A 16933-nucleotide genomic window follows, 5' to 3' on the forward strand; every position below is an offset into this window, starting at 1 on the left:
TTTCCCGTGTTTGCGGGAGCCTGGACCGTCTCCCGCTGTGGCCGTGGGTGGAGCTTTCGCGGAAAGGACGGAAAGTGGGGGTGGTGATGACAATCGGAAGCAAGGGCGACGACGTGTCACGGATGTCCACGACATTGCTTTTGACCACCATACCTGGAACTCGCCTGTGCTCCTCTCCCGTTTCAAATGAACGGCGTCGCAATAGCGCTAGTGGAGCTTCAAGTCCGCCCCCCTACATATCATGGTCCATGCCGAATCAACGTCGCATTTTTGCGACTGCCGCGCCGCACGCAATATGCCACACAAAACTCCAAGCTAACCCGCTTTTATATGCTACAGCTCTGGACCCTCTCTACCCAGCGAAACAACAGGCAGTGTCATCCAACGGGCTAGTGTAATGCTAGTATTTCACTTTTCCGCATTGGGAGTTGTTTGCGGAGAGGCGCCGGGCGGACGCAGAAGACTATATCGGTCCCTGATTGAGTTGGCCTGTCTATCTCTCTCCGTGTTCGCACTAATTATAAAACCAGACCGGTCTTCCACCTACTCTGAACGAACAACCATGTCTCTACATTCGCTCGCAGCAGGTCTCTCCAACCTTTCCGTTTCCCCCTCCGTCACCCACCTGCCGCAAGCGACCATTTTGCATGCAACACCATCGTACATCATCCCGGCTCTACTGACAATAATCATTGTGTGCAACTTTTACAAAGGGCGAGGCAAACAGGGCAAGAGGATACCTGGTCCGCGAGCGTTGCCATTACTCGGAAACTTGCTGGACTGGCCTAGTCACCACCAGGGCGAACGTATGGAAGTATGGCAGAAGGTATATGGTGCGCTCGTTTCTCTCCCTAGATCTATCCTGTGCTGAAGCATCGTAGGCCCCATTACCCGCTTATCCATCCTGGGCAAGAACGTTCTCTTCCTCACTTCCACCAACATTATATCCGAGCTCTTTGTCAAACGTAGTGCGGTGTTCTCCGACCGACCTCAACTCGTGTTCTCCCAAGAACTGTATGTGCTATTCATTACCGCCGTCCTTCGCTCTCAGTGTCAACCGGTCGGCAGATGCGGCATGGATGTTCTCCATCCGATGACCCAATATGGCGCGGACTTTCGAGAGCAGAGAAAGTTCATGAAAGAGGCATTGGCCCCAGAGGTTCAGCGACGCCACGAGAGTCTACTGAACGAAGAAGGCCGTCGTCTCCTGCGTGCAACGTATGAAGATCCTGAGGATACTGCTCGACATTTACGCCGGTAAGTCTGGTACTCCGGTCCACGCAGAAGCTAACCACCACCCGTTGACAGCTTCTCAACGTCGTTCTCCCTCCGCATGGTATATGGGCTTCCTGCCCTCGAGGTAGACGACCCGCAAGTTCTGCTCGCCGAAGAAATGATGGCCTTGTCGGAGTATGCCCTCACAGGTGGCTGGCTGGTAGATTTTTTACCCATTCGTGAGTCCTTTCGGCATTCAAACCAGGTTGACCACACCTTATCGTGTAGTGAAGCACCTCCCATCTTGGGTGCCTTTTCACAGACGTGCCAGGTATTTCCGTGCGAAGATCAACGAGATGATGTCCAAGCCATGGGGCGAAGTCAAGGAACAAGTAGTGCGTTACACGTTCATTCATCCTGCCACTCTAGGTTAATCCTGATCTGTCAGCATGCTGGCACGGCGCCTGACTCCTTCTGCTCTATTAATATGCAGAAGTTTGACGATGGGAAGAGCAAGCACACCGAGACGCTCATCAAAGCCACTGCTGCAGCGATCTACGGCGCGGGGGCGGACACCGTATGTTTCCAACGTTTTGTTCCGCGCACCTGTTTCCCACCGTCAAACAGTCTGCTGCTTCGTCTTACTCTTTCGTGCTCGCAATGCTCCTCCATCCTTCGGTGCAATCTCGCGCGCAAGACGAGTTAGACGACGTTGTTGGCCGCGACCGCCTCCCGTGTTTAGCAGATCGACCCAAGCTGCCTTATCTGACGCGTGTCCTGTGGGAAGTACTTCGTTGGGCACCGCCAGTCCCAGTTGGTGCGTGATGCCGTTGGGAAAATTACAATTATCCTCATCACCAAATATCTAGCCATACCGCATAGAAACCGGGAAGCCGTTGAGTTCGACGGATACATGATCCCTAAAGACACTATGGTGAGTGGTCCTTTGCTTGCGTGAGCCTCAAATTGAATGTGGCAATAGCTCATGGCTTCGATATTGTGCATTTGGTTGTTTTCTCCGGTTGCGAAAAGCCTGACAAATACTTAGCTCCCTTTCTCGTGATCCCGAGGTCTACGCCTCCCCGGAGACATTCAACCCCGACAGGTTCGAGGGAGAGCGGGGCGAGCGTCTCCCGCACCATGCTTTTGGCGTCGGTCCTCGGTACGGAATGCTTCACTGTATGCCGCCAGATTGGCTGAGCTAATGTTGAAATAGTCGCTGTCCTGGTGCGGATGTCGCATTCACACAACTATTCCTTCAAGCTGCATACATCCTCGCGTGCTTCCGCATCTCTCCGCAGCGCGATGTGGCGGGCAAGGAAATCATTCCAGAGGTAAAGTTCGGCGGCGGGATGGTTCGGTGAGTCAATCGCTGAGAGACCACATGAATTATATAACAATGCCCTTAGAAATGCGGAGGAGTTCCCATTCGTGATGCAAGCTCGGTGGGATGGGGTGGAGAGGCTATTTTCCGATGCCTAAGTTGATGGTTTTTGATCATCATTAACCAGGGACCATGACCATGTGTCTCCAGGGGCCATCGCAACCCGGCAGACTAGTTTATAAAATATCTGTAAGATGTACGCTGAGTCTTAACACACGGGAAATTCCCAAAAAATTCTTTTCTGTTTTAAACATGTGTTAAATGTATACACATTTACTTATATCCATAATTCTATAGACAAGAAATATAATATATCAATTTTTCCATGAATGTCTATTCTTTATGAAGCTTTCTGTAAGAACAAAAAGAATGTCTTTGGCAGGGATAGAAAAGTTATTGGAAAGATCTTTCCATATGCCTTTCAATCCCTGTCAGGGAACCTCCCCTCTGGCCCGCCGATTCCGACCCCGATTCCGGTCCTCCGGTTCCGGCGATCACATCATCGCCTCCACTAGATGCTGGGACCTGGCTTGTAACATGGTGTAGGCAGACTGCTTGAAGCAATGGTATATAGTTCAGCTACCTAGCAGGTGGACTGTTTCTTCTCTTTGGATCCTCCCCTGCTAGGACACTGATTTCGGGCCTCCAGGGTCAGTGTTGCCTCTAATGATAAGCATTAGCTTGAAATTCAGGGTTATTTTTATTCTAAGTTAAGGGCTTAGATTGAGCTGGGAACTTTTCTAAGGCCTCATCTACCCTTATCCACCTGCGACCTGGTGTGACCTGGTGTGACCCACATGATAGAGGCGGATATCAACTATTGTCAGGCTGCACTAACAGAGGGAGGGTGTCTAATGGAGCTTCTACAGGTCAAGAATAGCAATAAGAAGCTGGATATTAGTGCTGTTGAGAGCTCTGGTGATGATTTTGATGGATAAATAGTTGAAAAATAATTTTTCCTTTTTTTTTAGGAAATAACCCTTGGAAAAACCCTTAGAATCACACCCTAAATAAGGGTAAATAAGTATCTAAGACCCTTTAATTTTAAAAGCAACCATTATTTAGAGTCTTATAAACAATACTGCCCGGGGTTGCCCTTACAATCCCCCTTTCTGCGTAATATAGAGGATATATTTCTGCTCATTTCATAAATAAGTTCTTTAAATTCATCTTTATTTGTTGTTGTCCAAAGGAACATATTTCTGCAATTTTCAGAAAGCTTTTCTTTATATACACCTTTGATAGCAAAGAACATTGTTCAAAAAAAGAAGAAAGGTGTGCTATTTGCTTGCATGAAAGAGGAAAGGAAACATCATCATTCTGACTTTGTCAGAAAGATCCTCTTTGTTCTTGTAGCAGCGTGTAACGTGTGACCAACGAAATAAATAAAATAGTACAGTATATAATATTTCTTCTTTATGGAAAGAAGTATTATTGTTAAATTCATGTTTTAATAGGGAAAGAAAGTTTGGAATTTTCCCTGTGTAAATCCTGATTTTTATGATTTGTGGTATATAAATGCCTGCATACATATATTTACTTCCAACTTACTCTGGTATTATCTTGAAAACTAGTTGATTAAATAAATTCGAACTTCAGCCTCTTAATCTCCTTGTATCAGTGGGAATAAATCAAACAGAAGGGAGGGGTAGGTCAAATAAGTGTTTACAAGTGTTCATTACAGTTCTAAGACAATTTATGTATTATTTGGAATAACATACTAGTAATGTGGACACATGATTGAAATGGTACAGCAAACTCTAAAGAAATTTACAGGCCCTGTAAATGGTTTGAAGGTTCCAGGTATATGATATAATTTCATTGCAGGTCCCTCAAACTCACCAGTCTGGGAGAATATCTTATATAATATTGTTAAATTAACATTTAAGAAAATTATTCTGTGCCAGTGAGTGTTAGCTATAGGATTGCAGACAATCACTAATTGTAAATTGAACAAGAAAAAAAGTCAATGATACAGTTGCTACTGAAAATATGATGACTGGTCTGATTTGACTGAATATCAATACCAATAACGAAAGTGTCCATTGAGACCAAGTCTTGAAAACTTTAAAGCAATCTAAGTCTCTGTCACTCTGAAAACAGAATCTTAATGTTCAAAAACAAAAAGGGAGGTATGTAAATATTAGTAAAAGTCCAAAACTGCTCTGCTAGGCTGCCAGTAGTGAGACCAATATCTGGTGAAGTGTGAATCGGCAGCACAAGTCCGCCGGTTGTCGCCGGGAAACTCCGAAACTATTGCCCGCCATATGCACACATGCATGGCGAAGGAGAGCCGCATACTGGGCATGGATATGTGTAGTACCCCTGCATTGCGCCCGCATAGTTCGGCTGGTAATAGGCGCCCGGCGGTGATGCAAGCTCATCTGCGCCGGGATATTGCATTCCCGATCCGGTTGTGCTCGACTGAGCCGGGTAACCTTGCGGTCCTTGCCCGTAGTAGTTTATATGTGATGCAGGCTGCATCGCTTGCTGTTCCTGCGAAGATGGCCCCACGGCAGACAGTCCGGCCTGCCCCGCCGCCCTATAACGGCTCTGATCGTGATGGCTATGAGCCGTTGGCGCCGGACTCCAGGGATTCTGACCCGGAGGCATAGAAAGTGCCACGCCGGGCCCGAAACCGGACTGAGACATTGCTCCGAAGTCGTTTGGCGCGCTGGGCTCCGGTTCGTCGCTGTCTGAGTCGTCGGCCCCAACACGCTTGTACACACAGGCGTCAGGCCGGTGCAAGTGTTTGCAGCGCTCGCAGGGGCCAGTATAGTCGCTGCTGATGCACTGGGAAGCTTGGTCAGTATAGGATATACCTGGCTCAAGGTCGAAAATTCATAGCACCTTTCTTTTGCCCTTCCGACAATGCTGACACGCCATATAACCCTTGGTTCGCTTCTTGCTCGCCGTGGTCGACGGAGTATTAGACATTGAGAAGGTATTAGCGTTGGGTAGGTGGGATCAACGTCCGGAAGCAACTATATGCTTTAGTAGGCGTAAAATTGTATGACGGTAAGAGAGGGGAAATACGAGGCGATCCAGCGCTTTCGTCCGGGCAGTCTGAGACACTGACACTGAGCAGAGAGCCATTATATGCCGTCGAAAGCACCGTCAGTACAGCCGCTGAGTTCTGGGCGAACCCGCAGCTAATAATCTCGGAGCAACCACCGTAGTCCGAGTCGTCATCAGAGTCCCTCAGTGCGGGCCTGTGGGAGCACGAAAGGTTCTTTAGTTGCCTAGGAAGACCAGGTATATGGACGCCGAGCTGCAAATGAGGAAATATCGGGTTCCGCCAGGTGGGGATCGCGACTCATCGTTTGAAGGACCCTGATGTGGTCTGTGCGGGCAACCGCGAAGCCTGACCTTCTGGAGGCGCAGTCCGATCTTGATGCAATACCAGCATCCACATAGATTTCGTGCTCGAGTTGCTAGCCCTGTTGCAGATGCTGAGATTGAGGGCAACGCGTTTCGGGCTATACCAAGACACCCAGATATGTGAGATGCTGTCAGTTATAACCTGGGAACTTGAAGGACCTCACTCCCAATTCATGTGCAGTCCGGACAGGTTCTAAGATCGGCGTCGTAGATCGCCGGAGGTAAGCCCTGCTGGAGCTTCAGCCGCGATCCGCTGGGAATGTAAGAACATTTCCGGTGGGAAGGGGATAGCCTGATATCTGATTTCGATGAATTTGCTTGATGTAAAGAGCGGCTACGCCAGTTTAAGCGCCCATTCAATACAGTATGCACCTGTAGTACGCGCTTGCATGATGAGTTCATAGCTGTGTTGAGATATATAGAGTTTGAGCGTACGGGTATGAAACGGCGCTCGGAGAAATGGCCTTGAACGACACCTTCATCATGACTCATGAGTCATGGCCCAACCAAATCGTCCCTAACCAAGTCAGTGATTCGGAAGGGTTGCCTTCAAGAAGTCGGGAGACACATTGTAGGGGTGCATTGTCGAAATAAAGTCGGTGGGGCCCCAATGGGCAATTCGCACCAACTTGAAGCCTACCCGAGTGGTGCTGTAACCGAGAGCGCTGGCAACGACATCATTTGTGGTGCAGAACCCAGCCAGGAATATCACGTCAAACACCGAAGGCGTCAGATCGACGGTTTCTCCAGGTCGGATATACCAGTATGGAGCTCGGAGAAGTAGCATGGCTGAAGCTATCGGAGCCCGGGTGTCGTCTTCTACCAATCGAGCCGCAGAGGGAGGAAAAAGATTTGTATGGAGAGAAGCTTTAAAGACATGTCGTAGAAGCTCGCAAGTGCGACGTCGAAACGAGAACGGTGATAGATTCCAAACACTGCCGCAGTCTGAAAGAAAACTAAGAAGAGCATCATATGCAAAGTGTTGCGCGTCGATATAACGACGAGATACTGACATTCTACGACATAAGTAGATTCGTCATTTGCTCGAGATAGAATAGTTACATACACGGTTCGAGAAAGTACTTAGGCGCCTGCATTGCCCCTCAGGCCCGAGTCGGAAACTCGGAGTCCAGGACAGTCCTCCCAAGCGAAAGCCGTACAGAGCCCGCGTTGAGGAAACTTGCTAAGAAGTACCAAGGATGGGCAATAGTCATCGAGGCAGCTTGAGACTCGGGGCTTGAAAGTGCCGGATAGGCGCTTGAGCGAGGAGACCCGCGAGCAGTGCAAGAAAGAGCAAGAGCAGAACATCGCGTCGAGAAGTATAAGCGTGTTCATCACAACAATCTTAATGTGGGTTTCGCCGAGAAGAGCGTTGAGGAGTCGGCGGGGCAGTCGCGTCGATGTGCATTGTGCAAGTCAGAAAAATAGCGGCAGTTTCGAGTGGGTGACATACTACTTTTTACATCCCTGGCTTCCTTTGGTTTAGGACAGTCCATATGCTTACTCGCAAGCTATATCGGCCCAGCAATTCCACCTAGACGCGCGTCATTTCGAGTCGTATTGTGATAACATGCGACGGAAAACGACAATGCTTGAAGTCATGAGGGGGAAGGCCGGGGCTTGAGCGTTCGTCTGAGGGGCTGCTACGTGGCGTTGTATATGCATGGTAATGATGATGGTATGAATGGCGCGACCTAAGGGCAGAGCAGAGCAGAGGGTGCTCATGGCCAAGAAGGAAAAGAAGGGGGCAGTGCCATTACGTCACATCAAGGGAGAAGATCTTCTTCCGAGTTGATCCCTTACAATTATTGTTTCAGGACGAATCCTTGGTGTCACTATCGACTACAAACAAGCCCCGTGTGCGAAACCTCCATGCATCACCAGCGCCTGAAGAGGTCTCTGAGTAACTCCGCGCCCGGGACGTCGGTTGTCATCCCCCCAACTTGAATAGTTTGCGCGTGTCCAGCCGGGACACGGTCCGGGAAATACTGTAGCATTTTATTCAGTTCGTATGTCACGTGTCACAGTAGCTATAAAATTCGAAATTTTTTCGTATGTCACACCATTTTGCTCAAAATCCTCTCCCAAAAAGGCAATTTATGACATTTCCGGGCGCCTCCGGCGCCAAGAGTTTCCTAATTAGGAAATAATTCGAATTGATATTTTCGTATTGAATGTCACACCACTTTTGGCATTCGAATTGAATAAAATACAACAGTACCACTCCGGCCCAACCGCCGAGGAGCAGACCGTGCCGTTCGCAGGCACCACATCGGCAAAAAAGTCCTGTACGAGCTTCATAGTACATGGTGTCGGGAGGGACGACGAGCAGTGCTACACAAAAAAAAGATTAGTTTGTATTATGAAACAGAATGCTGATAATGTAAGAACGTACTCCAGGCCCGTCTTGAATGACCAGTCGCGAGGAGTTGCCCATGGCACGGTTGAGTCGCAGACCCGACTCTATTGGGGTGATTCTGTAAACAAATTTAAGTATGCGAGGAAAGACAGTAAGCCAAGCATTACGGATCCATCTGGTCAATTGATAGTTAACAATCACGATGAATTGAGAAATTAACGACTCACGGTGTTGCTAACGATCAACAACGACACTTCCAAGCTCGCATTCCACGGGCCCGCAAACCGCTCCGGCTCCCGCCCGGCCGTAGGCCAATATTCACACCCGCCATCCGGTTCATTGAGCCACAAACTGGCGCCAAAATGCGGGCTTATGGCTAACGCACGCATGTATTCCTCAACATAAGTTCTGGAAGTAGGGCAAAATACTGGTGTTGTGGGCAGCCGAAAGAAGAAAAATAAAAATTCCTAAAAAGGAAGGAGGGAGGAAAGGAAAAGAGAGGGATTTAAATAGATATCTGCATTGTATTCCTACTGTTTTTACATGCAAAACAAGCCTCTCTCAAGAGTGAATTTCTCTGAGCGGCGCCTGCGGCGAGCAGTTTGATCTGTCACACATCTCATGTGAATATCACAGAATACTGTCAACAATTTCCATTTTTGAATATTTTTGCCGCGCGGCACCCGTTGATGGCAAATACTGAACCCAAATCGGGTTTTTCTGGCCGGCTGTTCCCTGGTCCGATGCCCGTCACGTTGTCGTCACGCCATACCCATCAAACAGTAGTATGGGCAGTATACTGTATCAAAAGTTTTAGTACAACTTCTACCCAAAACAGTGAGAATTTAGGTACAACTTTGATTTTATTCAAAACTCAATGATACAACTGGTTGTTTTTGTGCACAACTTGCAACTTTTCATGCACAACTTCATGGCTGACAACTATTACTCCCTGCAGCAACTTGACAGGAACAACTTGCAACTTAGCACTCCTTATTGCAACTTTGGACATGCAACTTACAACTTTAGAAAAGCATGTGCAACTTGCAATCTCTTATACTGCAACTTTCAACAAGCCTGGTGCAACTGTCTTTAAAACTTGACTCTGATATTAACAAAAGCTAGGAATTTCTAGTAGAGAGTTTTATTTATTCATTTATGTAATATGGGAGTTCAATCAGATCATTAAATTTATTTCCATCATTAATTGGAATCTCCTGGGAGTCAGACTATTCAGAAACAAGCACAGAGCCTAGGCACAGTCAATTTTCTCCGTTTGTCTGTTTCAGTTAGCTAGTAATTTGTTTTGTTAGATTGATGATGTCAGGTGAGAATGCCTAAAATATGACAAATTTCTGCCAGCTCTTTCTGAACGTGTCAGATGAACCTCCTGTTCCAATCACCACCACTGTCTAGTAGTTGCAGTCATACTCAGAGTAACAATCACTCTTGGTGTAGCAACAGCATAGTATATAGTCAACTATCTAGAGCAGGTGCACCCTTATATCTAGTCTGTAGAAATTAATTTTGGAAATTCCCTGGCTTTCAATTCCTGTAATCAGACATATGGAGGATAAATTACTGTCTCTACTGACATAAGACTTGGCTTGATTGCAATATATAATATGAAAGTTGTAGTTGTGGCAGAAGATTTTGCAGCCAATTACTTTGAAGTTGTTCTGCATATTGAAAACCTGCAACTAACAAATTCAAAGTTGTAGTTGCTCTGGAAAGAAGTTGCTATATGAAAAGTTGAGATTGTAGTTGAGAAAATGAAAGATGTTGTTGTAAATTACAAGTTGTATTAATCCCTCTGGCAGTTGTTTTAGCTGGAAACACCTTGCCTGGAGTTGTCCCTAAAAAGTCTGAAAAAAAGAGTTGAAAGTTGTGAAAAACTTTTGATACAGTATACCGCCCATACAGTAGGGCAGCAGCTCTGCTCACCTACAGAGAGGTAAGTGGTTGGGAGCATGGTCCAAGAGTATAGCTTCAACAGGCTCCCTGCTCTCTAGACCAGATATTAAATTATTTACTCCCAAACATACATTATTGTGTCTATTTGATGCCTTGTGCTGTTCCAGAAGTAAATAAATTATGGAGCAAGCCAAGGTTCATGGTACAGTTATAGTAGATAAGCTAAGTCCAGCACAAAGCCCCACTTGAATCAATTATTGTTACAAAAATACAACAGAAAAATCGGGCAAAAGTGTACTTGAACGCGGGCCTCCGAGAATCACGGAGGATCAAACCCCATCCCAAAACGGATATTTGGTGATGTCAGCGTCACACCGTCAGTATTACTGCAGTATTTGCCCACAGCACCAGTATTTAGCCGGAAGTAGGCAAATTCTGTCGCGCCGACTAAGATAAGCAAGTTGAATCTGGAACTAGGAACACATACATGTGAATCAGCCGCTGGCTGGTCGGCACATGTGACGCCCGACCGCGCGAGGTCGTGGTATGGCGAGTTAGAGTGGCGCGGCGCCACTAAGAAGTTGTGTAACAGAGTACCGTTGCCAGCGATGGCGCTGCCGATCGCATGTGCGGCTGAAGACCATTGGGTGGGCTGCTCAAGGTACATCAATACCAGTGCTACAGCCGTATTCAGCATCCTATTTGGTTCTATGAGAAAACGAGAGACAGACGCACCCCTTGCAGCGCCAGAGGTCAAATACCCCGCTCTTGCCTTCCCCAACCCGATTACCGGCATCGGCGCGCGCGCCAGACTGTCGAAGAATTCCTCGAGTCTTTCTTCGAGGACCACAGGTGTGTCCGATGTGTGTTGAGCAATTGGGCACCCTAGTGGACCTGCGGCAGCGCACATTTCCAAGAAGAATCGGTACGTCTTTTCGGTCGAGGCCAGCCAGTTGGCTGGCCATTTGTGTGCGGGCTCCGCTAAGACCATGATGAGATCAACACCCGAATCAAAAAAAGGTGGGCCCTCACACGACCAACTCATGGGATCCACGATGCCGTCAATGACCACACGACCAGCGCGATCCGGAAGCCTGTGTGGGCCGTTAGACATGATTGAAATAACGATGAAGCGCTGGTAAGAACGCACATGTTAACGAGATATGCGCCAATGATTGAGCCATAGGACCCGGTGAACAGATTTCTGTGTAGTATAGTCAGCATGATAATCTGCCTGTCTTCCGCCAAAAGACGCACATCTTCGAGCCTTCCCCATCCAACACGTCCGCCATGAAAGCGAGGTCCCTTACCACTGTTGTTGTGCCCATGTACTTCAAGTCCTCGCCGACATTTTCCGCGCACATCGCTGCTTCAGCCTTCTTCAGTGCGACGAACTCACGCATCTGCCGCTCGAGCGCCACCTCGATCTCCGCCGTAGGATCGGCAGAGCCGTCTTTCGAGGAGAATGGCAAGGTGAAACTTTGCTCAAGCACAGTGTTGGCTTTGAAGAGTGCATAAGACGAATTAGGGAAGCATTTTACTTGGGGGCTGTTGATTCTGGTCGGGAAGGAAGGCGGAAACAGTTGGATACAAGTGACTCACATCGTGCGATGTATTCCTCGGGGGTCAAATCCAACGATATCCCACTCGTTAGCAAGATACTGTGCCAATCCAGGTGAGGCGCCCCATGTCCCTGGCACACCCGGTCCACCTGTCGGTCCATGTCATCAGCACCTCACTGTTAGATGGGCAACGTTTGAGCGCACCGGGGTTGACGAATACTGTTCCTTTCTTTGTCTGAGTCGCACGGACGCGGGAGATGAAAATGGTGGCGCTTCCAGAGGAGGGATTGAGGTAATCCTTGGGCACGCTGGGGACTGAATTGAGAATCGGAGAACACAAAACTCGAAGGTCAAAACGCACACAATCTGCCCGCATTCCTGTCCCGGGCGCTCACATTGCAGACTCCACGTCACGGTGCCAATAAGCGGTGTATGTCGGCGCTCCACCCGAGTTGAGGTGTTAAGGATGCCGATGGAGAGCAAAGCCGCAAAAACAAGCACCGCTTTCGCTGGCCAAGTTGAGGGTACCGGGGCCCCAAGCGGTGGAAGCGGTTGCTTTTCAAGCAGGGTCATGGTAGGAGGGAAGAGGAATGCGCAGCGCCAGCTGCCCAAAGTGCGCGGTCGCGGCGCGTGTGAAGATGAGGGTCGAAATTAAGCCATCCGATGGTCATTAGGTAAGCCGCGTCGGTCGCGAAAATTTGACGTGGGAACATCGCGGTTGTCAGTATGTCCAGACCGTCATAGAGATCATCACGTCAAGCGCGTAACGTCACCCCCGACTTTTTTTTCCCTTTCCCTCCGCCCCATGACCTTCCCCACGCTTCCCCTCGCTCAGCGCCTCTCCTACGAGACGCTGGGGCAAATCTTCCTGGTCCTTGTGGACTTGTCACCCGACTGGGCCCGGCTGCGTCCGTTAGCGGGCCCGCTCGCTTTGACCGGCGTGTGTGCTTCCTGGCGCGTTGTCGCGCTGTCGCTACCCATGCTTTGGAACAGCTTGGTTGTCGATTTCCTTCCCCCGGACAACCATCGCGTCCCCAGCCTCCGCTGGGTCGACTCGCGCTTTTGGATGGCGTATACTTGGCTGGCGCGGGGGCGGTCGCTAGGCCTCTGCTTGGACTTGAAAATCAGCTTGTGGAAGCCCACCGTGGAGCCCAAGGTGGAGATTCTGCTGCGACACTTTGCAAGCTCACTCGACATCCTTCGGCTGAGCACGGAAGGCAGCAGCCTGTCTTCAGAGAGGCGCAACGTGCGACTTGATTCCCCGAGTGGGTATCCTCGCCTGCGGGAGCTCGACCTCGCCATCAACAACGACTTCCAATGGCCACCTTCCTTTACCATCGCCTTCCCCCGCCTAGAGAGACTCTCCTTCCGTCCTCACATGCGTGCGAGCTCCTCCTACAAAAATCTCGCACCGGCAGACCTTCCAATCGAAAACTGGGGCCGAATTACACATTTACGGCTCGACATGTGCGGCGAAATTGACGAAATGTGCAAAACCGTCGAAAACTGCCCCCAACTACGAGGCCTGCACCTTGCTGGCTTTGGCATGGGGCCCCCCAGCGATCAGCCATTATCCCTTCCCTCCCTTACTTTGCTCAACATCGAGACCTCCAGTGGCTGGCCACTTGCACCGCTCCTCCGCTGGAAGCTACCAAAATTGCGCACCCTTTCTCTCGGCGAGGTCCGCGTCAACCAGCCACAACACATGATTACGTGGATTCAGGGCGTATTCCAGTCTGTCCCGTTCGAGCGCGTCACTTCCTTTGCCGTGGCATACAACTATACCACCCCGAACTTTTTCGAGCTCCTCTTGCCCACGCTTCCGCGCATGCGAAGGCTGCGCATCCCCTTTGACGCGGACTTCTGTTCCAAAATTGTCGACACCGCCAAACGGCTGCCGCTCGAGCAGCTTTGCATAAGCGTCGGCATTCGCCAGCAGCACCACGAGCTCGCTGGGCCGATCACGGAGGCAATGCGCGCGCTGACCGCGGCCCTCCATGCCGGCAAGTTTGGGCCGCGGATGAGTCCTGCGGCTATCATCTTCCTCGTCGAATGTTGGTACCCGCTGGACCCCGAGCCACAGGCACGCGTGGATCAGTTCCTCCGCGACGCCGGGCAGCTCGGCGTCACGGTGCACACGGGCCAGCCGAGCACGCTGCCGAAGCGTCTATTCCACGTATTCGACGCGTAATTTAGGATAGGTAATTATATCATCGCATTCCCGACCCGTAATTTCTCGGTAGTTTTCCTAGGTAATAAATGGTAATAAGGATCGGTCATCATCACCTGGCTACGGATCGGATCGGACCTCCTATCTACATCACCCTCTTCTTACACTCATGGCGCTATCGTCGCCCTTCCAGGGGCTCTACCCCGAGCTCATGGAGCAAATCTTCGCGCACACTACGCCACTTCTTGCATTCAACCAACTACAGCGGCTGCGAACTGTGTGCCGTGCATTCGAAGGCGCGTTGGCACCCGAATTCTTTGCGACATTCCAGCTCGTGATCGACAAGGATGGAGTGCTTGTAACAAGGGAGGACATGCTTGAAGCGATAGCCAGAGGCGAGACCGGGTGGGCAAGACATGCACGGACGCTCCGCGTCGTTGTTAACAACACGGGGAAATATGGGGCCAGTAAAGTCAATACCAGACTCTTGGAGTCTGCGCTGCGAGCACTACCAGCGACGCAATCCGCCAGGTGCGTTCCGTCTCATCCTACGCTCGCAAAGCCTGACCAGTTGCTCAAGCTTCCGCTTCACCACGCTCACCCTCCCCTCTCCCATCTTTTCTGTAATCCTTAGCCATCTCGCGATGACACCCGAATTCGTCTCCCTGCACGCAATGCTTAACTGCTCGTCCAACATCCGGTGGCGTCCATTTACTGCCCTCTTGGGAACTGCCCTCCTGGGATATGTACCCTGGCCTCATTTCCCTGGCCTGAAGACACTCTCGCTGGAGTGCAACGAAATATCCGACAACGCAGGCATGCTGGATCTCTGCGACGCACTAAAACGCGCAGGCTCTACGGGCCGCCTGACTGCGCTCTCCGTGCATGCCCCAGCCTTCACCAAATCTGCCATCCCCTCCAAAGTTCTCAGCCTCTCAGTGCTGCTCGGGCTTCTCCAGCCGGTGGGTCTGCAGCACCTCACGGTCAACCCCGCCCTCTTTAACACACTCTCCGCGGACTCCGCCGGCCTCCCGAAACTAGCCTCACTTTCGCAGCTTACCATCAGAGGTCTGTATCCCAGTGGCCTTCATGACCCGACGATGAATGACGGGGCATGGATGGCACTCGCGAAAGCCGGAGCGCGGATCAAGCGGCTGCGCGTTCCGGGGATTGACGACGGTCTGGCGAAGTATCTCACGACGTACAGTGGACTGGAGTTCATCGCCGTTGCGAGTGCGTTTGATGCGGGCCTTGGACTGCGATGGAGCGACGCACATAATGTCCATGACCCCGAGCTCGAGCAGCAGAAGATGCAGCGTCGTGCTGCCGACGTATTGCGCGTGGAGATGTTATACGACGCTTTTGTCGGTCACGCAGAGTCGCTGCGCGTGCTGTCCCTCCCAGCGCCGTACGCGGGTTGTTGGACCTTCCGGTCCCCAGTGGCCAAGGCTATCGGGATGCTGCGCGAGCTGCGTCTGCTGGTGATGAGCGTCGATATTGAGGCTATCCCCGATGCGATTTGGCCACAACCGGAGCATCGAGTGGTTATTGATGCAGACGGGGTGAATGCTGTGGTAATTGCACATATCCTGGCTCGCGTAATCAACTAGGCTAATCATTCGCAGGAATGCTTTGTCGATACCATCACGCGTCTGCCACACCTCACACATGCGGCACTTTTGAAAACTCTCGCCCCGGAACTGCGCTTCGCACGCTGCGGCAACCCAATCGACAACCACCAGAACAGGGCCCAGAAGGCCATCGCTACTGCGTTTGCGGAGCTCAAGCCCATGCCGGTATCCCCGTCCCAGGCTCGGAATGTGGGGACATCATCGCCGATCGTATACTCCGTCTCCAAGTTGTATTTTGCTCGGTTTGTGGAGGGAAAAGGCAAGTGGGAGGTGCTGCAATCGCTCCCTCACACCGGGGGTTGGAGTCACGACGATGGATTGCCAGCATTTGCAAGGGTCTGATTTAGCCTTTGATACTGTAACATTCCCCGGGGTGGATATTTTCCTGCATATTGTTATGATCTTGATTATCATTATCTTCATATAAAATTGTTTGATTTTATGCAGGGCTCACACAATACACCCACCAGTAACATCAGCTACAGATGATCCCTCTCCGAGTGTTGTTCATCGGCTCCATCTGTTTGATTTCTGTTTGTCAAGATTTAAAAAACGCAAACATGAACCTGTTTATGTATCAAATGTTTAAAACTACTCATTTATAAATGCTTTTGTTCCCACACTAAATATGAATATAATCATATAATATGCATTCCAGATATGATAGTATACTTACTCATATTCACCCATTGAGGAAGATAATATATTTGGAGTATATTATATTCATACTTGGCTGTAGATAATGAATATGATATGACTATATTCAAATATCACACAGGAATTACTCACAGCACCCTACAGGGTTCGACCCGCAGGAAATTGCTAACAGATTCAGATATTCTTATTGGATCTCAGTTATAATTGGGATATTGTTTAAACTTAGATAAACAATAGAGCAGATGGTTGAGATCGTGTGAGATTCTTGAGAGGAGCAATATGGCTCAACTCTCCCTAACTTGACTTGACTTGACTTAACCTAACTTGACTTAACCTAACCTGACATTTATCTTAACCTGATGATATGTGAAGTGTGACAAAACCCCACTCATGTGACAATGGTATTAGTCACACCCAGGGGGCTAATCTATTAATCTAGGGTTTTACAGGCCTCCTTATATACTACTCTCAAATTAATTACTAGCAACCTTTGAGCTGTAGGTGGAGACCTTTTATCAAATTCTGTATAAAGGCTGGGGCCCAGCTGAGGCTTGGCATGAGCTAGAGCTTCACTGGCACCAGACGTGAATATTAGCCAGAAGCCAGAAAAGCACCATAAACTAATTCAAAAGATTCTCCGAGAAGTCGGCCAGGAGGACG

The 16933-nt window shown here is 49.6% G+C and overlaps 4 protein-coding genes across 4 annotated transcripts; 3 read left to right on the forward strand and 1 right to left on the reverse strand.

The window, feature by feature from the left end:
• Positions 1–562: 562 nt before the first annotated feature.
• On the forward strand, positions 563–2697 carry MIND_00298100 (Cytochrome P450; the record flags this gene model as incomplete). Its single annotated transcript, XM_037359843.1, has 12 exons — positions 563–833; positions 882–1014; positions 1069–1257; positions 1309–1454; positions 1504–1610; positions 1664–1792; positions 1843–2032; positions 2085–2149; positions 2198–2214; positions 2264–2377; positions 2432–2575; positions 2625–2697. The coding sequence occupies 12 exons, from the start codon at positions 563–565 to the stop codon at positions 2695–2697; spliced, it is 1578 nt and encodes a 525-aa protein (XP_037222728.1).
• A 7970-nt stretch (positions 2698–10667) lies between these two features.
• On the reverse strand, positions 10668–12388 carry MIND_00298200 (uncharacterized protein; the record flags this gene model as incomplete). The annotated part of the gene is made up of 9 exons (XM_037359844.1): positions 10668–10688; positions 10741–10931; positions 10989–11234; positions 11286–11347; positions 11404–11457; positions 11511–11801; positions 11856–11964; positions 12020–12123; positions 12177–12388. 9 exons carry the CDS (start codon positions 12386–12388, stop codon positions 10668–10670), a joined length of 1290 nt encoding a protein of 429 aa, XP_037222729.1.
• A 232-nt stretch (positions 12389–12620) lies between these two features.
• Positions 12621–14006, forward strand: MIND_00298300 (uncharacterized protein; the record flags this gene model as incomplete). Its single annotated transcript, XM_037359845.1, has 1 exon — positions 12621–14006. The coding sequence occupies one exon, from the start codon at positions 12621–12623 to the stop codon at positions 14004–14006; it is 1386 nt and encodes a 461-aa protein (XP_037222730.1).
• A 148-nt stretch (positions 14007–14154) lies between these two features.
• MIND_00298400 (uncharacterized protein) lies at positions 14155–15958 on the forward strand (the record flags this gene model as incomplete). Its single annotated transcript, XM_037359846.1, has 3 exons — positions 14155–14516; positions 14566–15559; positions 15611–15958. 3 exons carry the CDS (start codon positions 14155–14157, stop codon positions 15956–15958), a joined length of 1704 nt encoding a protein of 567 aa, XP_037222731.1.
• Positions 15959–16933: the final 975 nt, after the last annotated feature.

This window comes from Mycena indigotica (genome assembly GCF_014461135.1).
Source record: "Mycena indigotica strain 171206Taipei chromosome Unknown Mind.scaff0003, whole genome shotgun sequence".
Lineage (NCBI taxonomy): Eukaryota > Fungi > Basidiomycota > Agaricomycetes > Agaricales > Mycenaceae > Mycena > Mycena indigotica.